The sequence below is a fragment of the Dromaius novaehollandiae genome, chromosome 12 (assembly GCF_036370855.1).
Source record: "Dromaius novaehollandiae isolate bDroNov1 chromosome 12, bDroNov1.hap1, whole genome shotgun sequence".
Taxonomy (NCBI): Eukaryota; Metazoa; Chordata; class Aves; order Casuariiformes; family Dromaiidae; genus Dromaius; species Dromaius novaehollandiae.
In genome coordinates, this window is record NC_088109.1 from 9,628,970 (window position 1) to 9,655,940 (window position 26,971).

General features: G+C 41.1%; 1 protein-coding gene across 5 annotated transcripts in view; it reads right to left on the reverse strand.

The window, feature by feature from the left end:
- Window positions 1–2,748: 2,748 nt before the first annotated feature.
- FGD3 (FYVE, RhoGEF and PH domain containing 3) overlaps window positions 2,749–26,971 on the reverse strand; it is a 116,682-nt gene continuing 92,459 nt past the window's right edge. For all 5 annotated transcript variants that reach the window (XM_064518896.1, XM_026102831.2, XM_064518898.1 and 2 more), the window contains exons 15-19: window positions 22,908–22,970; window positions 16,246–16,368; window positions 14,200–14,352; window positions 11,093–11,233; window positions 2,749–4,137 (exon numbers count right to left, since the gene is read on the reverse strand). In XM_064518896.1, the coding sequence (XP_064374966.1) occupies window positions 3,913–4,137; window positions 11,093–11,233; window positions 14,200–14,352; window positions 16,246–16,368; window positions 22,908–22,970 (705 nt within the window). In that variant the 3' untranslated portion in view covers window positions 2,749–3,912. The remainder of the gene's footprint in view (window positions 4,138–11,092; window positions 11,234–14,199; window positions 14,353–16,245; window positions 16,369–22,907; window positions 22,971–26,971) is intronic.

The following is a 26,971-nucleotide window of genomic DNA, read 5'->3' on the forward strand; positions in this document are numbered from 1 at the left end:
AAACCAAATAAACAAATAAAGATATAGTTTCAGAGATGCACTGAAAACAATGTAACATATTTCTTTCAGAATAAAATAATACTTTTAGCTTTATCATTTGACATAAGCACTTTTCCATTAACAGCCCAAATGCTGGAAATTCAGTGTTTTGTACAAGAAGCAGGAGACCTCCTTCCTTTCCCAAATCATCCAAAAAGATCTTGATTAAGGCGCCATTTCTGTACCTCTGCCGCAAGACGCTGTTACATGTAGTTGTGCTATTCATGGGACTGACCAATTCATTGGAACATGGTGGGAGCAACCAAACATCTTAGATGTATGGAAGATTTCTTCCTATTCCATGTTGCTCTCAGAGACAAATATGCCAGATACATCTCTGGGTTCATGAAAAATATATTTGTATAAAAAATAAGTCTGAATTGACACGTTACTTTCAAAAACTATGTGAATTCAACTAAAAAACTCATGCAATGTTCGGACAAAGTGCCGGAGGTTTTGTGGTGCGTCTGTCTGTCCTTGACGAATACAACAGTTAAAATACCACAACCCTCCCCCTGCTTTTGCATATGTAGGTACTTGCGGGAGCAAATACAGGCACGTAGATATCTACTAGATCTGCAAAATTTTAGTTATACACAGAAATGTACAAAAAGTAAAGGATAAAACTTAAGAAAACTTAGAAATTAGCCCTTTAGAGTCAAATACCTGTAAAGTTCATTTTAACTGTTGCTTATAATAGTCCCAATACTGCAGAGGTTTCTACACATGCTTTATCTTGTCCTGTTAACAGTGGAGATATTCCACTTTGAGTAAAGTGAAGCATACACATCGGCCTTTGCAGGATCTTTTGCTTTCTGTACTAAAGACTAACCCCCATTCCCCTCCAGCCCCTCTGATCACCAGCACAGTTCTTAGTTGCAATTTTTCATTCAACTGGTCATTTAAATAATATTTTGGTCTCATCAACAGAGAACAAGAATGACCAAAATGAGGCAGACTACAAATTCATGCAATGATCACCCCAACACTGACAGTAATCAAACCCAGGTGCTCTTCTAAAGAAGAGCATTGGTTTAGAGGAAACATCTACTGACACTTCCCAGAGCATTCTCCCAGGCTCCATCAATTTGCAGGTCAGGGACTGAGTGAGGTGTATAATTTGAATGCACACCTAATGCAGACTAAATGGGGTGAGGGGGGAGTAGATTTGGGAGCTCAGGGAACCCCACTTACCTTAGCTGTCTGCAGTTTTAGAATGCCTGTTTATCATCACGTCAGCTAGATCGCCATCATTTTTAATGTCTTCCTCTGTAATCGTACATAAAAGAAGGCAGCCTAGTTTCTTGATGTGGCAGGACATGTGAACTAACCAGGATACAAGCAAGACTGAAGTGATTATTTAAGGTATTCTTAAAAGACATGCACTCATTTCCTCACAGATTCATTTCCCAGGATCATGTTCTCAACCTTCTTATCACTGAGTCCATTTATGTAACTCACACGTGTCCCAAGGACAGGAAAGACTGGCCCAAGGCCTGGATAACGCCTGAGCAAGGATGAAGGTTAGCTCGCTCTGATGCGACGCAACCCTGGCTGTGGTCAATGGGACTGTTCCACCAGCTTCACGGGCAGCTCAATCAGGCTTCGGCAGAAGGTAACCGGAGAGGTGCTGCAGATGTGGACAACAGTCACGCTGTGCTCCCAGCTGGGGGAAGGAGATCCCACCCTGTAACACCATTAGCTGCTTCATCTTAGGCTGAGGATTTTCATGCTATTACCAAACAACAGCAGAGCTCTGGGATCTGCAATGGGCTCACATCAGTTTTCCAGACAGAGTTTAAGCTGCTGGCTTTAACCTATAAAAGCTCTTGATGGTTTGGGGCTTCGTTATCAAGTGCACATTCCCCACTGTCCACAGAAAGCTGTGCTGGCCACGAACTGGCTCTGTGAGACCCAGGACCCAGCTGCCTGCTGCTGCCCTCAGGTGTTATTGTTCCAGGCAGATTACAGCGATTTTTTTTTTTTTTTTTTTTTTAATCTGTGGCAGCAGGTGAACTGAGGGGTATAAAATTAGAAGTGTATTTTGACATAGTTCTTTATAAGAAAAAGAACAAAATACTGATCAAAAATGCAAAAAATGTTGCCGAAGGTTTTTTTCCTTCGTTAATAAAACTAGAAAAGTGAAAGACTTATTCCCTTTGTTTTGGTTCACCATTCTTCCTTCCCATTTCTCTCTTGGCAACAAAGAAAAAAGGACAAAGCAAGGGGAGAAATAAAAGAAAAACTGGAAAAAATACAGCAGGATTACAAAAAGTGAATTTTCAAGGCAAGTGCATTCTAAATCGCTACAATTGGAGGGAAGCTGGGGGCAGGAAATTACACACACTGAAAAGAATTCCTTTTCATAACCTATATGATAAAAATTACCTTGTAAGAAATATTTTTCATGCTCATTGCGTGGCGGGGGGTGGAAAGCGCATGAAATTTTAACAGTAACTGTTTACATACATAGCTTCTATTTTTTAGCATCACAAACCAGGTATATGATTTATTAAATCAATATTAAAAAAACCAACCACATCCTTTTCTATAGGTATGAGAAATACTCACTTATGCAGATCACTAATTTTCAACAATCCTAACTGAAACTCTGGCTGTATGGAGCAGCTGTTTCTTTCTACCAATATCAGAAAATGTAGAAGGCTGAAGAGGAAACAAAAGTTAAACCAAACCATTTAAAAACCACAGTACTGTGACAGATTTTATTTCATTTTTATCAGTACTACATGCTTGCTACCACTACAAGGAACAGACATTCCTTTTATAATTAAAAAAAAAAAAACAAAAAAACTATGTTAAATGTTGACCTAAAGCTTGCTGTGCCTTGGAGATCTGGCTCAGGAGTTAACTGCATGAATTTTTATTTAAATAGATAAGCACTTAAGTTTGAAAATAAGACAAATACAGGTGAACAGGAAAATTAAATTACAAATTCAGTTCATACAAATATCTCTCATTCTATGCACTAAATCCTGTGAATTAGCTCAGATCTTTTAAAAATTCTTAAAATACTTATGAAACATTATTTACAAATTATATAAATAAATCCTAGGTCACTTTTAAATTAACCAACAAAAAAGTCACCTTTTTGTACTGCGTGTACTAAAAATGTTCTTGTTTATTGATCATAACCCAGTTTGCAGTATAAAACATTTGTTCGCTTACATTAAAGTGGGTTCAAATAGAAGTAAGGAAGGTGTTGGCTTCAAAAGAAAACAAAACAATATAATAAATGCTTAAAATCAATGAGGCTTCTTAATGTTCTTTTCTGCACAGTTGGCAGTCATTTTTAAAAGTCCCTTCTACAGTATTTGTCTTGTGAACAGGTCATCTCAAAGTAGCAGAGACAAAGTTTCAGCAAAGGAAAATACTCAGTACATTGCTCACACTTCACAGGGACCCTTACCAGGAGGGGCAGGACAGAGAACGGAATGTCAGTGGCCAGCACAAGCCTTTACAACATTTAACTTAAAGGCAGCATTTATAGAACTAATCACAGACTATACACATCCTGCACTGAACAGCAATCAAAAGGACTGGAAAATATACATTTAGGAAAACAAAGAGACTGATGATCTTCCGTTACCTTTGATAAAATTAATGCTTTTCTCCTTGTCTTTTGTTTTAAAACCAGCATCGACACCACCAACAACTACAACTACCTTTTCCTTTAACATAATATATGCCAGATAACTACTGTACGTGAGAAATGTACAATAAAAGGAGAGAAACCACTGAATTTCCTATGCAGACACATGAAAATATAAAGCCATACAGATTCCAAAGTGCCATGAATACCAAATTCAAGTGATGGTTTATAGCATGTACAAAAGAAACTAAATGGGACTTGCTCTATGGATTGCCGAGTCCTTCAGCTGCATCTTCAGTTTCCCCTTTGGCTGCTTTGGTGAGAATTTCCATCCATTTCATCTGCAGTTCTTCGTCTTCTGCGCTGAAATATATAGTCTGCTGGGACTGGCAAAGCTTAAAAACATGTTTCACTTCAAACTTCTCACCGGAACCTGGTAAACTGACTTCATATCCAGGCAGAGGGATAGGTCGCGGGCTCCGTCCATCCTAAAAGAAGAAGAAATAGCAAATGTAAAAAATCCATCAACAAATTATATTTGAAATGGTAGGAATGAGGAAGCACAAGGAAGCCAAGTTTCCTGTCTGTAACACCAAAGAAAAGCTAAGATGTACTTGGAGACGCACCCAAGACATGGTAGCCAGGCGGATGCTTCCCAGCAGCAACCACAGGCTGTGCAGCTACACTGCAGCTCTCGTGAAATCGCAGAGTTGTCTCCGTGTGGCCAGAGAGCTGATGAACCCCTCTCTATGAGGGTCATAGTTTGATATCCCTGCTCACGTAGTGAACAAAATGGGAATTTAGCAGTTACGGTATGAAAATTCACAAGTCTCAGTGCCTTCTTGTGCCTCCTCCCTTCTACCAGCTTCCTTCCGTGACAAGGGCCAGTGCGAGCGATGGCACGGACCAGCTCTCTGTGACCTCTGCATGTGCATGCACGCACTTCAATAAGCACCTGAATGCACTTACAGAGTACAGCTATATTCTGTGCCAAGTTCAGCGATGTAGCTTAGAAAACAGATAACAGACAGTACTGACTGTTTAACATAACACAAGAAAAGAAAATGATTTATCAGTGCTTTATTCTTCTTCTTTAAGAGATTCCCTTTCACAGTAAGAATCCAGATCCAGCAACAGCATGACTGGGGATTTTTACATAACTTCACATAACTTGCATATTCTGTCTTTTGCCAACTTCTAAAAAAGTTTTGATCAGGTACAGGCAATCAGGTCCAGCTGTAACAGCTGGATCAGCTGAAGAACAGTTGAATGTAGTCCCCTTGAACTCCACGGGATATCCATAAGTTTGGTTAAAAGATGACAAATAAGCAGAGCTGGGCATTGAGAGCCACGAAGACAACTACAAGGGAAGAGACTTCAAAATAAGAGAATTTCAGATTTGAATCAATGAATCTTTTCAGAAGATCTTGGGTTATTTATGAACCCTTTCAGAGCTGTCAAGAAAAGTCAAAGCTCAGGTTTTTAGACATCCTTTAAAGGGCAGATTAACTCACAGATCTAAAGAGCAATACAGCTCTCTAACAGTCACATCCTGAGCACGAATCAACTCCTCTACGAAGCTGTAAGGCAAGGAGTACTTCGGCAGGACAAGATGTGTCATGACCAAGTAGGCAAAGAGAAAGCAACTTATTTCAACCGAGGCCAGCTGCAAGTCCCAAAGCATTTTCCAAAGGTGGGTGCCTAAAACTGAAGGCCAAGCCACGCACGTATCAAGCACCTGGAAGGAGCTGTTGCCTCGTGTAGCAGCTACTTGTGTAGCAGCCTACCCAAGTTCAATGCCGCTGTACCTAAAGTTAACGCATCTGTGAAAAAGAGACAACGGCATTCTTTTGCCATCCCATACCGAATGTAGATGACATAGTAGATCTGGAAGAGAACCACAGCTCTGAGAACAACGGGAATTAAAAATATACTTTTCTAACATTTAGGCTGAAGGAATTCAAGTCTCAGAACTGCTTAAATCAGTATGAACATATGCACTTACCCAAGAGGCAAAACGCACACAATCAGACATGTCTCTACACAGTTTATTAAATTAATACAGACTTCCTGATTTACTAATGTCCTATTTGTTATTATTATGCAAAAAGACAAGGGCCCATCTGCTTGAAGACAGAGCATTGGTCAAGGAGATTTGCATCAAAAACTAAAGAATTTGGTTTCTATTTTAGGTACAAGTCATTGTGTTAAAAACAGCACACAGATTTCTAGATCCTGATACCACAGCTGTGTCCATACAAACGTGGAGGCCTGACATATGTGAAAGTTAAAACCAGCACACACAGAGCAGCTCTAGAGCTGGACACATGGCAGCATTAAAGCAAGCAAATGTGGGATGTGGGGCACAATATGCACAAGAAGAGGCCTTGCAAGCTCAACCACACGTCTCTTTTGCTGATCTTGTATTTATGTTTTAGAAAAATAGACACTAAGACTTATCATATGTCAAATTGGAGCTTGCCCATGACAGTGAAAAATGATGTCATTTGTAGCCAAGAATTGCAGCACAGGAGCAAACTGGTATTTGACTTGTACCTGTTACACCTGCACATGTGCAGACACATGCAAATTAAACAGATTGCCTTTGGTCTTTCTTCCTCCCTTTTCTTAATATGATCCATTTGTCAACTTCTCTGAGCCTGCCTGATCCAAATGGATGGGATTTATATTGTCTGTGAAGCTGCACAACTAAAGCACTCAGCCTTTAGTAATACCACACTCCCAATCAGTGATCTTCTCCCTGTGGGATCATGAGCATCTCAGGAAATCTTGTGCCCCCAAATCCTTCTCCCTACCTGGGATCTCCCAACTCACGGTCCCTTCTGTGCCCGTGAGGAATTTCAGTCCTACACTGACTGTTTAAGTGGGATTTGCAGACCTGGTGCTGGGTCCTTACACAGAGGCAAGTGTCATATTCTGTCTGTAAGTGCCCACCGGATTTGGCTGGCTGAAGTATTTTTTAAAATATTTCTGCGAGGAACAACCTATGATAAGATGACATGAATATTTCATCAAACCAAACTACACAATGCTAAGAAAAGCTTCTCTTTAGGGTTGATTTCAGTCATTTTTCAGAGGTCATCAGAAATACGCAAAAATCTACTGGACATGTAATACTGTCATTAATCACATGCACTGGGCACTCTCGTATTGACTCCAAGCAACATAACGCCAGCGAGTTGTTTACTTAGGCAGTAGCAGCAGGGTTTATTTATTGCTCTATTACAGCTATTACAAAGAGCCAGGGCCTAGGATCTGGAAATGGATAGCCCAGTTCAGCCATGGAGGGAGCACCACCACTTAAGCATCCCTCAATTCCCACTAGACACCCTCCCTGTTTGCAGTGTATAAGACCTCTCATGCAAATGCACAAAACAACAAATACCCTTCGATGAGCCTCTGGCATTTCCCCCTGCTTCTTTTGAGCAGGCTTAGAAAAATCCCTCTGTTTTTTTCCCACCCCCGACTCACTCTCTACCCACTTCAGGCCTAGTCCAAAACCTGCAGAAGTCAGTGAAGGACTGCCCGGATTTGATCCCACGCCAAGACGCAAAGCTTTGCAGAACCATGGAAAAGGACAGATGCAGTTTCTTGCAGAGCCAATTAAAGCTTCACCTAAACAAGGTCAACAAACAAGTCATGAAGATATTTCTCCAAAGCCCTGAGCACCACTTCAACCTCAGCTACTCTCTTATTTTCTAGGAGCAAATCACATTAATCTTAAAGATGAATAAAAAAACCTTTTCTTCGGAAGTTTAAAAACCACAATTTTGGCTTGGAACAAGACTGATATTATTATACACACTAGCTCTCACTATCTGGAGATTTACTCTCTGTATTTCCCCAAAATTCACTACTTCCGTAGCTAACTGGGGCTCCTTAAATCTGCACTTCTCAACCCCATGCAAGCAAGTTTGGGTCAGAGCTCTGGATCTGTTTCTGCATCCTGCAGGCCAACAGAGGCAGAAGGAGAAGTTCCAATCCGTATCTTCGAAACGACACACTGATTTCTGTATCTATCTATTTCTATCTTTTCTTATAAGGTTTTGAAACAAATTCTTTTATTCCTACTCAGATAAACCCAACAGTTGCACAGATTCAGTTTTGGTTTGAGGACAGATGAAATTGGTATGACTTCTGTACATAGATAAGCTGTGAATTTCATTCTCATGCATAAAGCCTCACACAAAACTTAAACTGTGAATAGTCAGGGGATTAATTTCATCCTCTAGGAACAACTAAAAAGCACAAGAGCAGTTTTCTTGCTCTTGCTGTTCTGAAGGCTGAGAGTCCTATTTCCATTTGTACTGAATCCCTTCTTCAGTGTGAGAAACAGGGGTGCAGAGGATGAAAGCTGTCAGCGCTTTCACTGTATCAAGAGCTCCAGTTTTAGTTTGGCTCATCCCCCTTCCCAAGAGGCAGCTATTCTTCTTGTTCTTTTTAAAAATAATCCCACAACTCTTGCACACACAAAACTTTTATGGTCACACTTCATTTGGTCTGTGTTTCAAGACTTTTAATGCCATTGTTGGCAACATGATTCCCCAAAGGCACCTCTTCTTTAGGCACTGAAGTGCCCCCCCTCCCTTTTTTTAAAACCTTTTTGGAAAGAAAACTTTTGCAATGGATATGCTGTTTGTTCAGCAACGGCAAGCCCTGCGCTTAGATGCTCCATGACAACAATTTGCTACTACGACTTCCAATTAGGATAACAGTTTCGCTTCCTTAAGAAATGGCCTGTGTTTCTCTCCAGTGGGCTGTGTGTCTTATTCCGCAAGCAAGACTAATGATTCTGTAACATTTAGTATTTCGCATATTTATAAAAAGTTCAAATGTTAAGTCACACAATTTAAGTGATAGAACTAACTGATGCTTTTTAATTTCTGTTGTGCTCTCAGTAGTCATGCCTCTCCAAGGAGGTCTGTTAGATGAAACGAGGTTTTTGTACAAAACAAAAAATTATGCTTGGGAAAACAACATACAAAAATGAGTGGATTGCTGACACTCAGCTATGAGGATGGAACTTCTGAAAGAGCTTTTTCTCAAAAGTCTAGTGCATATTATGTAAATCTGAACTACTATGAAAGTCAGGTTAATATTAAGGATGGGAGCTGGATTGCTCCATAATTTTTTCCTTCAACTGGATGAAAATTGCAAAAAGTATAAATGGGAATGGTAGGCCCTTGAAGCAGGGACTCATTTTTATTGTTCATAGTCTCAGCCAGCAACCGTTGATTCCTGATAATAAATTCAGGCTTGGTTATTGAACGTAAGACAGATTAACCTTGTCCTGTACACTTTCTTGCTGCTTTATTGGGTGATTTATTTCACATCTGAAATAGTTGAAGAAACTAACCACTAAATTTAACTGTCATAAAATCGACAATCAGTGTCAAAGGCCTCCTCTCCCCCTAAAATATAGCCTCGTAATAATATCAACAGAGGCTCAAGATCAAATGTGGGAGTACATGGAGGAAAGAACACAGCATTTGAAGCACAGAAGTTCCTCCAGCTTCCAACCCTGGCTCTGCATGGCTCGCAGGAGGGGGACTGGACAACTAGGCATCACTCTGCTGCACACTAAATACAGCTGTTTTATGTCCCATGGTTATCACCAACACTGTCCTGAGACAACCGGTTGGGCACTAGGACAAATTCCCATTCTAGGTCATACCATGTAAGAGGTGCTGCTTTATCTTAACTTCTGGTTCCAGTCACCTTTTGGATGACACATGTTGCTTTTGGGTGAGGAAGGCTGGAGAACCTATAGCTTTTCCCCTTGATTCTCACCCTCTTTCCCCAAGCTCACCTGTGTATTAGGATGAATGAACGTATCCAATAAAACACGAGAGGTTGGAGAATACTCAAAGTGGATTTATCTTAATATCTGCTGCAGTCAGCACACTGCTTGCTCCTGGCCCTGGCAGAACTTAGGCCAACGACACATTTTGGTTTGGTTTGCACTGGTCTTCTGCAGAGGTGCAGTTTTCACACCACTTGACAAGTTTTGCAGTGAAGTCATTCTCTCTGCTTTGCTTTTTAAAGCTTTTTATTTTGCCCAGACAGTGACTCTGTGTAGATCTAAAGATGGGTTTTGTTGCATTAGTTTTAGTGTTTTGTCTGTTTCCTTTTTCAGCTTGCGATTTCAGTCATGCATCTCCTGCTGACTAGAAGGGAACTCAGGCAGCTCACTGCCTGTGGGATAGTCTGGACACTCACCCAAGTGAGAGGTTTGAACTCTAGATGAAGCCAAGTCAGCCTGTGTCTGAAACGCTGAATTCAAGCTCTCAGCTTCTTGAGCGCTGTGCTTAAAACATTCCAAAATATTTGTTTAAAACCAAAGGTGCTCTTTCTAACAAGAAGCAAAACAAACACAGTTTTAAGGATGATGTGTGCTTGTTGTTGAGTGTTTGCTGTTGGGTAAACTTTACTTTGAATAGTTTTATAAAATCATGGAGAGTATTCAAAAAGTAATTAAAATGAAGCAGTTATCATTTACAGGAGATAAGGGTTACTGACAGCTGCTGTTCCCAGCTACAGCCGCACAAACAGATGCTAATCAAAAGCAACCCCTCCGTACGACTGCAATTACACCAGGGCAGCGGTATGCTGAATTCAGCCCACATTCCTTCTTCCACCCCAAAATCCATGAGATAAAACAAAGCCATAGATAAACATGACAAATGGCAAATATAAAACAGGATGTGGGGGATTTCATTTCAGCATTGTCATTCTACATTACCAGCATTAAAGAAGCATGATTTGAATTTCTATCTTAGAGCTTATTTGACTTTCATCACACACAAATGCTAGTTAGCTTCAAAAGTGCACTTTTAAAAGTAAATGCTTTCCACAGTGTAATTATTTGAAGTAAAGATAAAATCAGATAAAGCTATGACAAGAGCTTTGCCACATACTTTCCAGGCTGAGCAGAACATCTGCATTTCCAAAGATGCCTCTACTCTCAACCCAGAACTAGAATAGGAATAATAATAATAATAAAAATAATAATAAAAAGGCTTGAACGAGTATTTGCCATATTCATACCACTTTGCAGCTCTACACATTTTATGGGAAATTGCTTTCCCCAGTGACAAGGTAATAAAACTTTTGAATATACCTGTCTGAAATCCCTGGAAAACAAAATGTAACTGAAGTAATTATCATTGCTTTGTCCTTCTTTGTTAAAAGGGAAAAAAGAAAAGCAAAGTTGTTAGCCCAAACATTTGCTCACAAGCATATCAGCAGCAACAACAGATAAGAAGGAAATCTGAAATCTCTGAGGCTTTGTACTAAATTCACAATACCATGTTCATTTTTGGTGTTGAAATCAAGCCAAATCCTTTGACCTATTTCTCAGTTTGCTGTATTTAAACTTAGACTCTTTTTGCTGAGTGATAACCCTCATGAATGTCACTTTACCTGGCTACTTCCTTGCAGATACAAAACAAGAGGTTCAGTCTTGGGGATGGTCACCCACATTTTATACCAAGTTTTCCCTTTTTCAAGGAACTGGAGGTAGCTGCTGAAGAGGCTGTTTTCAGCTGCTAATATGCTTTGCTTCTGAAAAAAGAAAGAAAAAAAAGTGCTGTTTCCATTCATGCGTATATGGACAGAACACACAGAATTAAATATAAAACACACTGCATTGAAGTTGTCCAGAGCCAAACAATACTGAAGGGCAAATACTGGGCCGTCCATAACCGAACAAAGGTGTAATCGTCGTTATATACCACCAAGAAATAGCACACTTCCATGTAACAGAGGCAGATGCTGAGCTACTGTTCCCAGTGGACAGGATGTTAAATTCCACTTCCACAGTGTAAATTGAGAATGGCAATTAAGATGACACAGCTAGTTTCCAGCTTAGCAAAGTGGCTGGGAGATGGTTTTAAATTAATGAAAAAGGTGTCTCAGGACAAGTGAGCTGCCTTGGTAGGGGATGGTGTTGCTGCAAGGCTGTGTGGGATACAGCTCCAGCACCAGCGGTAAAGGGACACGAGCCTGCAAATAAGAAACGACTCCTGTGCAGTACCTGCCCCGCAGGCTGCCCCCCTTTTGCGATCCGCTTCAATGCACAGCTAGCAGGGGTCATTTGGCATGCCCGAAGCAGGTATTTTGGGAAAGGACAGCAAAAAAAGCTAGTGTCTTTCTACATTGGAGTCCTGCTCTGTTTGTACTCAGTGGATTTGATTCACCCTTTCAGAAGCAGCATACCAAGTCCTCTGTCCTGCTTCAGATAACTGTCACAGGGTAGACAGGGGAAATGTCTGGAATTTGGAATAAAAACTGAGCAGGCGAGATTGAAAAGGTGAAGAAGTATACAAGCACTTGCATTGCTGTCTTTCAGTCTGAAATAGAGCATAGGCTTAACAACTGATTTCTGCAGCTTTGGTATTGACAGACATTCTTGCACATGGGTGCAAAGATACATGGTGAGTGGCATCTGAGAGCTCTGTGACAAAAAAAATTGAAAAAAACCCCACCATCTTTTGATAGAAATCAAAGAAAAAGAGAATTCCAGTTCATGTTTGATTTTACACAGAAATTTGTCGAGGATTTCTTGCATCTGCTAAGAGCATTTGTAAAGCAGTAAACTCCTCAGCTGCTATTACGCTCATTAACAAAGTTTAATGTAAATACAAGGGAAAGAAAAACGCTGGCTCTGATTTTTCTTTTCTGTGTAACTATTTCCTTGTATTTTACCTGATCCTTTGAAGATTTAGCACTAGGCTAGAAGTCTAAGCATATGAATGAAAATGACTCTTTTCTTTGGGTTTATACAGCAGTAATCTGCTTTCTGAAGTAAAGCCACAGGTCACATTTCATTGGTTTGCTTTTTGGCTTCTCAGATTAGCAGAGCTCTCTGATGGGTAAGCATAGGATTTCGCTTTACTGGTGAACAGCTCTGCTGAAACAGTGCTAGAAAGTTCATAGTGAGATACTGCAGACGACTGAGGCATATTAAGTGCTCTTCATCTGCAGGCATAGCTGTATGGCTTATCTGAAGATTTTAATGGTATCGAGCTGTGGATCCAGAGCCTCCACTGCACCCTGCAGACGCAGCAGTCCGGGGAAGGGCAATGGGTGCTTGTAGCTCTACCCCAGCTGGTATTTCTGAGACTCTGGACGGGCTGGGGGTGCAGAGCAGGCAAAGCAGCCGAGCCGCAGAGCTCCTCTGGGCACACAGTGCCGGCGTAGTTTCACCTGCGTGGTGACCACCAGGGCACTGAGCATCCCGGAATGAAATAAGACATTCTGGGAAGCACGGGGGTGGCACCCAAGACGACCTTACTTGAGGAAGCATTTTTTACAGGAGTTGTGGGCACACACTGGCAGATTTACATTCCTTGCTCAGGCACCGTCTAGCTCTTTTGCACGTAGTTTGCTTCTGATGAGGAGTATAACAATGTCGGAAGGCTGTTTGAAGGCCTGTGAGAGGTGGTTTCCAGGAAAACATTTTCCAGGGTAAGATGTTTTTCAGTACAGGCTTCAACCGTTTGTCCATTTTCCAGGCAGTTTTCAATGCAGGGTGGTATGTGGCAGCATATCAGGGGAAGGATGATTTGCTATGAAGTAAGTTCTTACATGGTGACTCTTTCAAGAACCTGATGTACCCCTCTGAAGATGAGTCCCTGTGGATCCACTTTCAACTGAGTCAAGTGTCCTCTTTTCAGCACACAGTGACTTCTGGTTGTATTTCACAGGTAAAATAAATAAAAATCTTTTCTTCAAGGTGGACTGTAGAAAGTGTGGCAGGTAATAGTACTCTCAGCTTTGCCCATAGTCTAGAAAAAGCATTGGCAAGAGAAGGTTCAGTTGTTGTGGGTCAGGATAAAACAGACAGGTTTGTCAATATATTTAAGGTACTCTGAATGTTGGTCTTGTTCTTGCTAAAAAAAAAAAAATCAGGGTAAGTTGTGCTGCTATCATGGTATAAAGACTGGTGACATCTGTGGCAATCGTGGAGCAGTAGTTTATGTAGTATAATTTGCAAAAGTCACATCCTGGAAAAAGCTGCATTATAGCATCAAAAATGTTTCAATTCATCCTGATAGCCTTGCAAAGAGGATCCTATGCTTTTTCATGATCAATGAAGAAAAAAATGTTCCAATGATATTTTGAGATGATGTGAAATATAAGGAGTACAAGATTATCCCCAAACACTTCTACATGGAGTTAGAAGGGAAAAAACAAATCTTATTGTGCAAAGTTTTGCCAACAACTCTTGTGAATAACTCAGGACTGGAAACACACAAAAATGAAAAGAATCCAGAAGTTCTTTCTCATTTCTGTTACTTTGACAGTTGAAGTTTAGCTGTAAAATCTGTGTGCGTCCCTGTACATATGACAAGCACACCCACTTCTGAACAGAATTCAGGCTGTATGCCGATTCATGCATGCAGTCAAATATCATAGAGGGAAAGAAATAACCAAAATACTCCAAAAAACCTCCCAAACACCACCACAACCCTAAAACCTCCTGAGGGCAGCTATCCCACCACAAGTTTCTCGGCTAAATACTGTACCTCTGTGGCTAGTCTTTTCTTCTGTTCTCCTGCTGCTTCGACTCCAGGGCTGCAAGGGGTTCCTGATAGCTGCAGAAAACACTCTTTACACACCCGATTATGACGGCTGTTATCTGCAAGTGGTTTAAACTCGGAGCATTTTGCACAGATTACCTGCATCAGGAAGACAGTGCTTTACTTCTCAGCCATTATTAAAACACAGTCCTTCTTATTCATACTCTTTGCAGAGGAATGTTATTAAATAAAATCCTGAAAGCTAATGTAAGCATAAGATAGAGTAGCCAATATTATATTTGCCTTATTTACCTCTAGTTAGAATTAATGTTTTTGTGGTCCCGTACTGTGTACCAGATACCTCCTAAAGAAAATCTAGGCCTTTTGGGAAATATTTACAAGTAACATCATACATGTTTTCTTTTCTTTCCTTATATAGAAGCCTTTATGAGTCAAAAAAGACCTAGGTTTAAGAAGTGAGGCATCTAAAATTGCTGACCATTTCTAGGACACAGGCCAATATATTATCCATGAAAAACTATTTTTTCTGATGCCAAATTAACAACTTTTGACTCTCTTCCTCATTTGCTAAGAGCGCACAATGAAACATCAGTCCCGTGGAACTAGTGCTTGTGAAGAGTGATGGATCTACAGCTGTGCAACCTGGTTTCACACTTCAGTTCTAACTCTACCACTTGCTGTGGCACAGCTGCACCAAGAGGAATGGTCCCCTGCGGTACAGTGGATGGAGCAGCATTTGTCATCCATTCCTAATTTACTATATATTAATACACCACAAATGCCCTTCAGTTACAAGTGTATGTTTTTGCATGCTTCACTGCAAGACATTAATTGGCATACAAAGGTAACTGCCTTAATTCAGCGCACTGTATGAAAGTGTTAAGTGAAGCACCATTCTGCTAAGTTACATAAACAAAAGCAAGCTAGCATTTTTAGAAATATAATAGTCTTTCCTTGAGGCAAATTAACTTCTTGAATTTGAATGCTATTGCCACATCAGAAAAACACTGCGTAACCAACAACTGTTTAACATTAAATTTTTAATAATATAATTCTTGTTATCTTTCTGTCCATGGGGGAAAAGCTTTTATTTCATTTCTTTAATAATATTGAGCTTTTCAGCAGAACATTTTAAACCTCCAGAAGTGTATTTCATGATTTTAATAGCTATTAAAAACAAGCCAGGAAGATTGAAAATCCCAGCTCTAGTGCAACAGTGTCACATCCATAGTAATTTTATTTCAAATGCTGAGACTGAGGCTTCTTTAAACTCGCTAACTATACATTTAGATCTCTTTTCAGCTGAAAATTTATCTCTATTTGCCACATGAATAACTGTATTTAAATAACAATATTCTGTACTCTTTACATTAGGAACACTGAACTGTGACACTCAAGTCACAGAAGGAAGGCTTCAAGTCACATTACAGAAATCAATCCCATCTTAGTTGAGACTGGGATTTTCAGAAAAATCTCAGAGAATTAAGCTGTCACTGAACTGCACTGGGTAAGAGCGTCCAAGTGCCTTAAGTCCCTTCAGTAACCAGCCCTTAAACCTCTGGGACTCGATCTTCCAGACTTTTCAAGCAGGAGGACAACACCTTGGGGCGAGCACTCCTCGAAAGCTCTGCTTTAGAGAAAGGAGATCTCACACCTCTAATACTACATGTTCGCCCTAGAAAGAGCCGTTCTGTGAAGGCAGGCTACTGGAATGACATCCTTCTCCACAGACAAAACACACCGGGCAATCCCCTCTCCAGAGACACGCACATCCCCAGGGGAAGACCCCCTCTCTTCTGACCCACTGAGGCACAGCATTTGTCTTTGAAACAGCCATGCCTAGGCCTCTTGCACCCCAGCTTTGCTCTGTGTTTCCCAATTCCCAGTGGGTAAGGCAAGCGGAAAGACCTGTTCTATTGACGATCTGCCATGAACTAGAAAGTCTTTTGGTTCCTGCACTGAAAAAATAGAAATTCTCTTCAGTGCTCTTTGCAGAGGAAATTAAAAACCTCAGCACACTCCGATACTTACCGCCCCGCACTGCTTACAATGGTGCCTCCTTTTAGTGATGGAGTTGAAGCTTTCGCTGCAGCTCTTGCAAGCCTGTTTCTCTTTGTCTCGCTTGGTTTTGGAAGATTTCCTACAGGAATCACTCTGAAATGAAAAGTACAGTTATATGTGTGGGTTTTTTTAAAAATTATTACAAAACAATTCACAGAATTATCCTGTTGACAAAGATCCTCTCCAGGCTTCACACCATTCAGATCACTTAGGAAAGAATTCACGTTAACACCGCTAATGGCCTAAGGTTACAGTGGAAGTGCTGCCTCAGCCATCAGGAGTTTCTCATGTGTTATTAAGTCATCTCAGATGGTTAGAAAAAATTCTCCAAACCCCTCTTCTCCCAAAGTGCGTCCCTACAGTCACTGAGATACTTCATCTCATAGTCTGTTGTTTAAAACAAACAAACAAACAAAGCCCAGGATCTGACAATATGGTCTCTTCACGAAGAGCTTTCATTCTGGAACTCGCTTCTTCCATCTTGGTGCAGTGTGATTTGGTTCACGTAAATGTTTTTGACCTCGTGAGCATGTTGCAAGCTTTCCTGTTCTTGGGGAGGAGATGTGAGGAGCTTAGGAAGCATGGCTTGCCTGAAAAAGTGAATGGTGCTGGTAGTGGATCTCACGCCACCCAACTGCAGATGCTTAATTTAGGAGAGCAGGTTCCTTGGGCTCTCCCCCAGCCCCTGAAGAAACATTAGGCTCCTCAGGAAGAAAGGGACACCTACACCAGGAACCTGCTGTAACTGCCCTCTGCAGAAGACACTTTCCCATCAGCTGCCTAGATAGCCGAGCAAGACTATTCTTTTAAGCTAGGCACCTAGGCTGGTACATAGTCACAAGGTTTGAATAAAACCAATCATACAATTTTCTGATAAGCTCAAGAGCATTAACACAGGCAATGCACAGTTCATAAAAATACAGCTCACCTAGAGCTTCAAATCAACCCCTGCTTGCTTTTTTTGTTTTGTTTTTAAATAAATAAATAATTACCCCTCCCTCCTAGTTAGGATGGCTGCTTGCAAGGGAAGGCCAGCTCCCTGAGGGTACAGCCTGTGCTGCCCACAGCCAGGCAGCAGCTGCATGGAGATCTGAGCCTGAAGAAGGTGCCGCACCATGTTTCCTGGCGCAGTTCCTTCACGAGAAAGGTTTGGTGACTCCATTTACCCTTGCTTCAGACAATCTTTAAAAAAAAATACAGAAGAAGAAACATTTCCTCTAAATCAAAAGAGCAGAGGTATTTTACATTTTTTCTGAGAATTTTAGAGCACTCCAAAAATCAAGTGTAGCTCTTAGCCACAGTTATAGCACATTTTCAATACTCTTATTTTTGATCAGAGCACTCTTGAGAAAGCTACAGATCCAGGTGAAGATTAGGCCCACCATAAGTTACCTAAATTTACTGACTCCTTGACACCCCTCTTCCCTTTAAATCACGTGTGTGCCTTAAGTTGCAATGTTCACATGAGCGAGAATAACTGGCTCAACAAACGTGTCCTTCTTCAAAGTCTGTATTTAAGAGCAGGATGTGGGCATCCGGGGGCGGGAGGAAGGCGGCAGCATTTTGAATTGGCAGAAGCTGCCCATGGATCACTGGGCGAATGTTCCCAGCACAGGGGAAATCCTGTCACTTTCCCAAAGATGCTGCCTTGGTTGTTATGATTAACCTACAGGAGTCACTAATACGTGTCAGGCCAATTTAAAAAACGAGTTTCGTAAACTTTAATTCCCATGGTGCAGTGTAACGGCACAGCCTGACCAAAGCAACCAGCACTTCGAGCCCTGGGAACTCAGTCCTCCAGAACGGAAAGGTGAGGGCAGGAGCTGCGTGTCATCTCTCAGAGGCACTTCTGAGCACAGAAAGTAGACTTTGATCTTGCAATTAAGGGCAGTTCAGAAACAAATTCAGCTATATACCTGAGGAAAGTCTTGTGAACCAGAAAGCGAGATCACGAAACGAGTTGCAGGGACGCACAAGCTGACTTCTCACAGCCTTCCTTCAGAACCCTCTATTCTACCTGCATGGTCTGAACCATCTTGCCTGTTTTCCCCCAAACCTTCGCTGGAAAGCTTCCAAGCAGAAGAAAACTGAGTTGTCCTCCCCATCGTTCAGTCCAGCCCCTCTTTATTTCTTTCATTCTTCTTAACCTTTGCATTTCCCTTGGCCCCAAGTATCACTGATGTACCAGTTTCTCTTCACTTGTAAACCATTCATTTCACTTCTCTTGTATTTAAACTTTTCTCCCTGAAAAAGGCTGAGGACACATAGACAGGCCTGGACGCCTTACTGCTGACACCACTCACATCTTTCAGCCTCTCTGACTCTCTGCCCTGACATCCCCTCGGTACAAAGCAAAGCACAATATCTTTCAGCAGAGCTACTGAAACCACCCCGGCTTGTAATGGCATTACACAACGAAACCACAACTAATTACTTCTAATTGGATCTTTCATTTTTATTATCTTTTCTACAGCTGTAAAAGCAATGTTTCAAACCTGCATACAAGTACATACAATGTTTTGCAATTCAGCTTGGTGAAGCACAGTCATATGGATTTGCTCATCCAGGAAAATCACTGCACCCCCCGTACGTACACACTAATTGTCCAGCAAAGCAGAACGGCTGCAAAGCCAAGTCCTTTCCCCCACGCAAACAGCGCAGTATTTCATTTGGCTTGTAAAGAACCAGATGTAACCAGTGCAACACTGAGCTACAACCGAACAATGCCTTGGATGAATCATTGGGAAAAACGTTCCTTTCGGACTGTGTTAGACCTCTCCCAGTAAGTCATATAATTAAGGCAACTTGGTCTACTTATACTGATCAGCAGCAAGAGTAGGTACAGGGTAGCATTTTTATTTCTATCACATATATGGGCTAAAGTCATCCATTTCTCATAAATTACTTCACAATTCTGATTTTGATGCTAGCGCTAGTTTTTATGAGACTGCTTCTCCTTGCACTGACTAGAGATGGATTCTCCTCAAGTTGTTAGATGAGTGCTAGATATTTTTCTATTAATAGTTAAAATCTGTATATAAAATAACAAGCCTTTTGATTCTTATGTTTACCACTTAATTTCACTTGTGTTACTGGAACTGCAGGAGCATAAATGAAGGCATCATTAGTCTTGCGAGCTGCTACTGGAAGGCAATCTTGAAAAATGCTAAACAAAATCAGTTTTTGGCTTTTGATCGATACCTGCACATGCCTGCATAGGAAAAAGGCTTCAGCTCCTCCAGCATGAATTGGATCAGATTGTTTCATGTAGAAATTGGTTAATTTGATTTGTAGTTCAATGGGAATGTCCATCACCACTACAATGCTTATTGCTATAACACAGACAAGAGTCAAGCTGAATATTTCCTCTTAGGGGTCTCATTTGACTTCCTCTATACTGTCAAACAGCCTGGACAGTGTTCGCCTTCAGGAATGCACGATCTATGCATTTGACAAAGGGAAGAAAGCAGAGAGGGTATTATATGGGACGGGATTTTCAGAAGGAAGGTCACTGAGAGTTGTGCATGGGCTTTTTTAGACCATTATATTTTAGCTCATAGTGCAGTGTACAAGCACTTCCTATTAATTTTATTAACCAAAAAGACCCTTTATAAAGACGTCTCTAAGTGATAAATATTAGCAAATATTAGCAATGCTTCTCAACACTACAAGAGTACAATGAGAACACAAGAGAGCTGTACTCTCTTTACAACTTGGCAAATTCCAGTGAGCAAATCCAGAAGAAAGATGCCAAGTGACTCAATATTATGTCATTTTACTGCTGATACTGGGAAAGAATTAAGAGATACTTTGCCTTCAATCCCTGTGAAAAGCCTGGGACTTGGCTGCCCACCCATCCCACAGGAAGCAGACACAGCCACATGCTAACTATACACCATGTGAAGGGAAAGGTTCTTGTAGAAAACAAGGAAATGCATTATAATTCACAAACCCCGCTCATCAAAGACACAGTTACTTTGCAACTGTGTCCTTTATTACTCAAGCTACATTACTCACTGTGCATGTATGTTCAGAGGGAAGCTAGTTTGAAGCTGCCCTAGCCTTGACTGGAGTCTCTTGATCCTAACATACTTAAATAATTGCCATGTTGCTCACCTCTCTTGGTGCACCCAGCAGCCCTATTTTGATGACAGCGACAGTGATGGGAACAAGCACTTGTGCGAGATCTGTTCAGAGCCAGGATACAAAACAGCTTCTTTCAGACTGGGCTGTTTTGACCACTAATCTGCTTTTACTCCACAGTTGATTAAATTCTCTAGATATTGACAAATATTCTCCTCAAATTTTAAAATTCTAGTGGAAAAAAGAATGTACGTCCCAGTGATGGGTACAACTCTACAGCTAAGTGACTGTAAGGTCAAGGCCTGTGGCTGGTCTGGTTAGGGAAGTGGACACTGCATCATTAGTGAACCACTGGAGTCTCCACTGGCTTCTAAAAGGCAGGGAAGAAACACTGAAGACCTCACAGTAACAGCAAGAAACACAACGGGCCCAGGAAATTGTTTCTCTGTTACTTATTAATTGCTCTGTATTTCATCCTATGTAGGGGTCAGTAGCTAAAAATTACACCACAATGTTATGCATGCAATATATAGCAGGGACACAGGCTGATGAGATGCTTATATGGGCAGACACATGAGCAACAAAAGTGTTTCAAATCCTTTTGTTCTCACTATGCTTATGCAGCTGTGTATTTTCCATTTGCATATGATGTACTTGCACATGTACACGCTGAGGCAGAACTTCGGTAGGTGCTTCTGAAAAAGCTAGATGTACGTGAGAAATCATACTTTGCAATGCCACAGAACCGTTCGGTTTGTTCCTCCATATACCAATGTCATTACATGCAAGACAGTCTTCCGCTGGCTTGTACTTTGCTAGTGCACAGAGAAAGTTTACTATTAAACTGTGTGAACTGTGCTAACAGTGCAGCAAACAGTTACCACAATACTGTACAGCAAGCAGATTGTGCTTCCTGCAGTATGTTTTCACTCCCTGGTTATGCTAACGCGCAGCACTTCAGATCCCCGCTGGTTCTTCACTAGGCTCAGCAGATCCACAGGAAGGAGATAGCAGTTTGCTGACCACCACTACCACCAAGTGGTTTGCACGTGGAAGCTGTTAAGCACAAAATGTACTTCTTGCTCACGCAGTCAGTGACGTGTTTTTAAACGGATGTCATCGTTAAAGGTTAATATTTTTTAAAGCTGCAACTAACATCTGAATTCATTGCTCACACTGATGTTATCCATTTGTTAAAGCACAGCAGGATGGGATACAAAACACAATACTGTGCATTCAGAGCATTTTTAGCTTTGATCATTTTTGATCATTTCCATTTTTACTTCTATTTATGAAACTTAAATTTTTCTTTAAACTTAAAGAACTTGAGGAAATTTACTTAATACGTCAAGGTATACTATGCACACCACTGACACAAATTCTACTATCAGCTAAAGGGATCTAAATATTTATGTTTTTACTTAGTTAGAACTAAAATTTATTTTAAGACCAACTGAAATTTTTATGTGCCTGTTTTTAGATGCTATTTTAAAACATTTTTTTCATTAAGTAGCTAACTCACTATAGCACCTGTAACTCCAATAAAAGTGGCACTGACTTCGAAACTGACTATAAACAAGCAAAAATTGCTTAGGGAAAATACAAAATGTGAGCAAACAATAAGCAGGAAAGAGTACATTGATTACAAGCACACTTATTTTTAATAAAACCTGTTCTTGCTCATTCAGATCAGCTTGCTGACTCGGCAACTTTTCATTGATACTCTGTAAACTCTACTGGTAGGTCACAAGTCGGGCCAGAGGTCTGGAAGAACCTGCTAAGTGGTTCCTTTATTACTGGAAAGGTCAGGCTCCTCGGTAATATCCTACAGTATGTCTCAGCAGCTGCTGGTGGTGGGATTTTTTTTCTCCCCAGTAAACTCAGCTGACCCTAAAGCATTTCCTGAAAATCTGTTATTCTCAGAAGACGTTTTAGAAGGGAGAGATAAGAACGCTAAAAAATAGACCTTATTAAGGACTCAAATCCTTTTTTTAAAGTAGCACTGGTTTGACTCAGCAGCAGAGTGCTACGCAAGCAAAATTAAAGATATTTCTAAAAGTACATTTTGCCTTTGTAGCAACCAATCACTGAAAGGCTAAAGCACTACCAAGTCCTCCTCTATATTGGCAGAAAAAGGAAAAGCACACTATGAAAGAAGTGTTAATCAAAATTCGGTTCTGTAGTTGAAATTCTGAGCTACACAATAAAAACTGGTCAGGCTGCCTTCTTTCTCTCCCCTACTCCAGCATTCAATATAGCTCCCCACCCAAATAAATAAATAAATATATATATATATATATCCTTCAATCTAGGTTCACAGTTTGTGCAGTACATATATCTGGAAAAGGAGGATTTAAATTCACTGATGGTCCAAATTCTGCAAGTGGTTCGGGGTGTAACTTAGATACGAAATTAAGATCAGCACAGCTGCAGCAACAGAGAGCAGAATATAAAAAGATGCACTGAAGTAACTGATTTTTTCCTGCTACAAAAGAAACATTAGGAAAAAAAAACTGCTCTACCAAAAGTATTAGCTTCAAATCACTTACCCCTCCAAATGCACCACCACCATCTGCCCCTGGCATAGATTCGACAGAGCTGGTGCTTGCTATCTGAAGGAAACACAATGACACAGAACACTTCAGTGTGGAGATTCTTCCAAAAATATATTAAATGTTAAAAACAAAATATGGAATAATTTAGCTCTAACTCCTCAACGGTTCTGCCTGCAAATATACTTTAATTGCATGTGCACTCAGCCACTCTCAAACAGTCAGCTGGCTATGAGGTGGGTGACTTTACAGATGGCACTGCATTGCCAAGTCTGCTTTTCCCCGACTTGCATGCCTGCTCCCCATGAGCACTGTATAAAACAAGCTGGCAGATTTTGAATTGCAAGTGCTTTGTGTAGTCAGTGGATTTGAAGGAGGAAGGCTATTTACCCCATTCAAAAAGTACTTATTTAAGTTTTTTCTTATTTGCAAGACATTTCTTAATGTCCTGTGTAAAATATAAATGCAAACTGGCATCAATAAATATTCAATACATAAACCTGAGGGCAAACAACAAGCTTGTGTACACTGAAATCACAGGCCACATCCTAAAAGGAAGAATATGTCATCTGTCATTAATTTACAGGGGTTGTAGATGCTTTGTTCTCAAAGGATTAGACTCTTCATGACCAAGTGTCCTATTATACCTGTAGGCCCCTCTTCCTTTGCCCATCCAATGTTTTGAGCTTATCTAAGTCTCCCGTCCATTTGGCACTCCAGCTTCCCTTTCCATTTTAAAGTAGAAAGGTTTTACTCTGCTGCTAGAAACGACCCGAGCCGTAGCACTGAGGAAGCACCCAGACCGAAGGGATGCATTCTGCTCTCCATCCTAACTAGACACGTACGAATACAGTCACGCGGCCGTGGAGAGCAAACAAGGCGGTGAGGTCTAAACGCAGCCGGGATCGCGGCAGGCTCCCCAGTAGGGCTGTACTGGGCGAGGAGGGCTTTCTCAGGGAGAGAAGCAGCCTTACCAAAGGGGAAGCAAGGTGTGCTCACTCCAGCCAGCTATATCTGCCTCTGCAAAAACCCAGCAATCCTATGGTCTGCCCAGGTCTGTGGAAAGCAGTTTCTCTGAAGAGAAATGCTAATCGACCCAGGCACCATAGGCCACCTGCCCAGCCAGGGCACATGGCTGCTCTGATGCAGGCGTCAGGAGGAGAAGTGCACAATGGGGAGAGAAAATGGGGTCTGGCAGAGAGATGGAGAAACCCCCCAGCAAGTTTAGTGAAAAGGGGAAAACTCTCTAGTTGCCCTTCCAGATCCCTTTTTCTATTTATTTCGAATAACATGTTAAACATGTTATACATGTTAAATATGCAAATAACAATTTACCCCAGAACGGTCAGAGCTAGGGAGAGGAACAGAAAACCGGGGGACAAAAAAGTGATTTAACAGCCTCCAAAAATCATGATTTAACTAACAGAAGCACTCCCAGCTCTCAGACCTGGCAGCCACCACTTCCACAGAGCTCAGCCCTCTGCGGAGCAGGGACTACTTCTCCTTGCCCGTCTCCTCGTAATGCACAGACTGGGTTCTTCCCCCACACCAAAAGCCTCTATTCTTTTGAGATTAAACAGCTGTAAGGATGGTCCTTTTCCTTGGGAGAACTTTTACGTGGCTTAAAAAGAAGAAAAATTTACATAGCCTTAAAATGTGGCAGGTGAAAACAGAGAGCAGGGAAACACATGTCCTCTTGCTGAAGGAACCAAGCCACAGTGGCACCCTGAAGCTTTCCAAAGAGACTTCTTTAAAAGAGCACAGTTGCAGCAACTCTGCAGCGAACTGGCAGGCAATGACACTGAACAGCCACCTCTTTGACACGTGGGAGGTTATTACTGCTCTCACTGGCACCGTGGCAGTGTCCAAGCTGACAGTCTCACTGGTTACGCCTGGACAGACTAAGAGAGAAGCAGGAACTGTGAAAACCAGCAAATGCACAGGTAAGAAGGGCGAGGACAAGCGGGTGACAGAAACATTCCTTTCAGGGGCTGAGGGTCTTTTTTTTTTTCTCTCTCCCCTCTAAAATTTTTAAATGTAATAAAAATAATTGAAAGAAATATTAACAGGAACCATAATTGCTGTAGATAGCCCTCACAGGCATCATGTTATCAAGTCAAAATGTCAGTCCTATTGTCAAATGTCTGCACCTACAAGAAACTGTAAATCTTCTGTAGGTGAATCACAGGCTGAAGGCCAACCCTTAATGCCTGTATAAGATTATGCAAGTCAGCAGGGGAAAGAAAGTATGTTAAGAATTGTGTGCAAAACACGCAGCAGTCACACAACTGAAATGAATCACAAACATTGTAGCATATCAGATGTATGGCCGTGGACGTGAGAAAGGATGTGAGAAGAATAATTTGGCTCTTTTTCTATAAGCTTATTAGAACCAGAGTCCCATTTCTAGTGGCTGTTACAGATCTGACCTGGAATCCACGAAAGCATATCTGTCTTTTGACTCATCAGAGCAAAAGAGGAAGATGACTATAATTTTTTCTCTAAAGCTGACCACTATCCCATAATGATGAGGAGACGTGTAGTGGATACGCCCACAGCAGAATACTGCTGCTAAGAACGCTCTCCATAGCTGTACGGTTTTCCTTACAGAATTACATGCAGCTCTTTTTAACTGAGAGCAATTTCTGCCACGTTTAGCTTGACCTCAGTTTTCAAATTTAATTATCTAGATAACCTAATCTTCTAAAAATGCAGGTTAGCATTCTGGCACAAAGGAAATGATTATGTACATCGTGATCACATCAAAGGCAGGAGATAAACCAGACTTCCGTTCTGCCCAAGTTTTATGAACAAGGGCAGTATAAACATGTGGCTACATCATTGACACAGAAGCAAAATACAATGAAATGTAGAAAGATAATAATTATGAAGTTGAACAGACAATGTGTCTTAATTGGACAGACAGAACTATGCTTGTTAGTTTGGTTATCAGCAAAAGATATTTTTCCATCAGAGCATCTTGGTTCTGAAGGTGGCCATGAGTTAACTTAAAAAAGGCATTTTCCTATTTTTTTCAGATTTTAAATGGAGTATTTTTAGTTGATGAATAGCTCATGAGCAGTAAGCTACAGCGTGTTCTGAAAATGGATCATTGCTGACCACGCTCAGCAACGGGATCCTGGACTCCGTGGAGGTTCGCAAAGATCTCCATTGTCAGGCAGTGATTAATGCTGGGAGGAGAGGAACGTGCAACATCTCTCCTGAGCCCCCTGGGAAATCATGCAGATACAAATCCAGCATGAGCTGCATTATAGAGTCACTGGGGCACATTTAGGAGAGGAGAATTTCCAACAATAGTTAGGTACCCCAAAAAAAAAAAAGTTTGGGAGCGGTGGGAGAAGGTAAAAAGACCCCTGAGTTTAATCTCTGCAGATGGACCCTTTCCCCCTCTGCTCCAAGATCTATCATGTTGGGCCACATGACACCATCAACCCACAGACAGCTCTGCACAGAAGTCCCAGGTATTTCCCTCTCCCAGGCCATTTTCCCTTCTGCTTTTAGCAAATGACTTTGCTTTAGGTCATTATCACCCTTTTCAAGTCAAATCAAGAGATACTGTTATCATCCTCATTCTCATGTGACCACTTCCAAAATGAAATTCTTAGCAAACACAGCAGGGAGTAGATCATTACAGTTCTGCCGAAACAGAACAAACTTTTGCATATTTAAAAATTTTATTTCTGGAATCTGTTTATTATCTACAAGACAGTATTGTTAAGATCTCTGTAAAATTTCTCAATTTCCTTTCAACTCTTCCAAACAAAAAATACAGAGTCCAAGATGCATCCCTGAGGAGATGGGGGAGAGGTAACGTACAAAATCTCCCAGGCACACAACATCATTCCAGACAGCCAACCTCTCATAACATTGAAGAATTACACCTGTTATGCTAAATGAGCCACTAGTCTGGAAAACATGACTGATAGATCTCTGCACTGAATTACCTTGGGTAATTTATTCCATACCTGCACGGTTGGATAACTATGACTGATATGCATTTGAGAGCCAGGGAAATGCAGCTGACTGTATAATAATGTAAT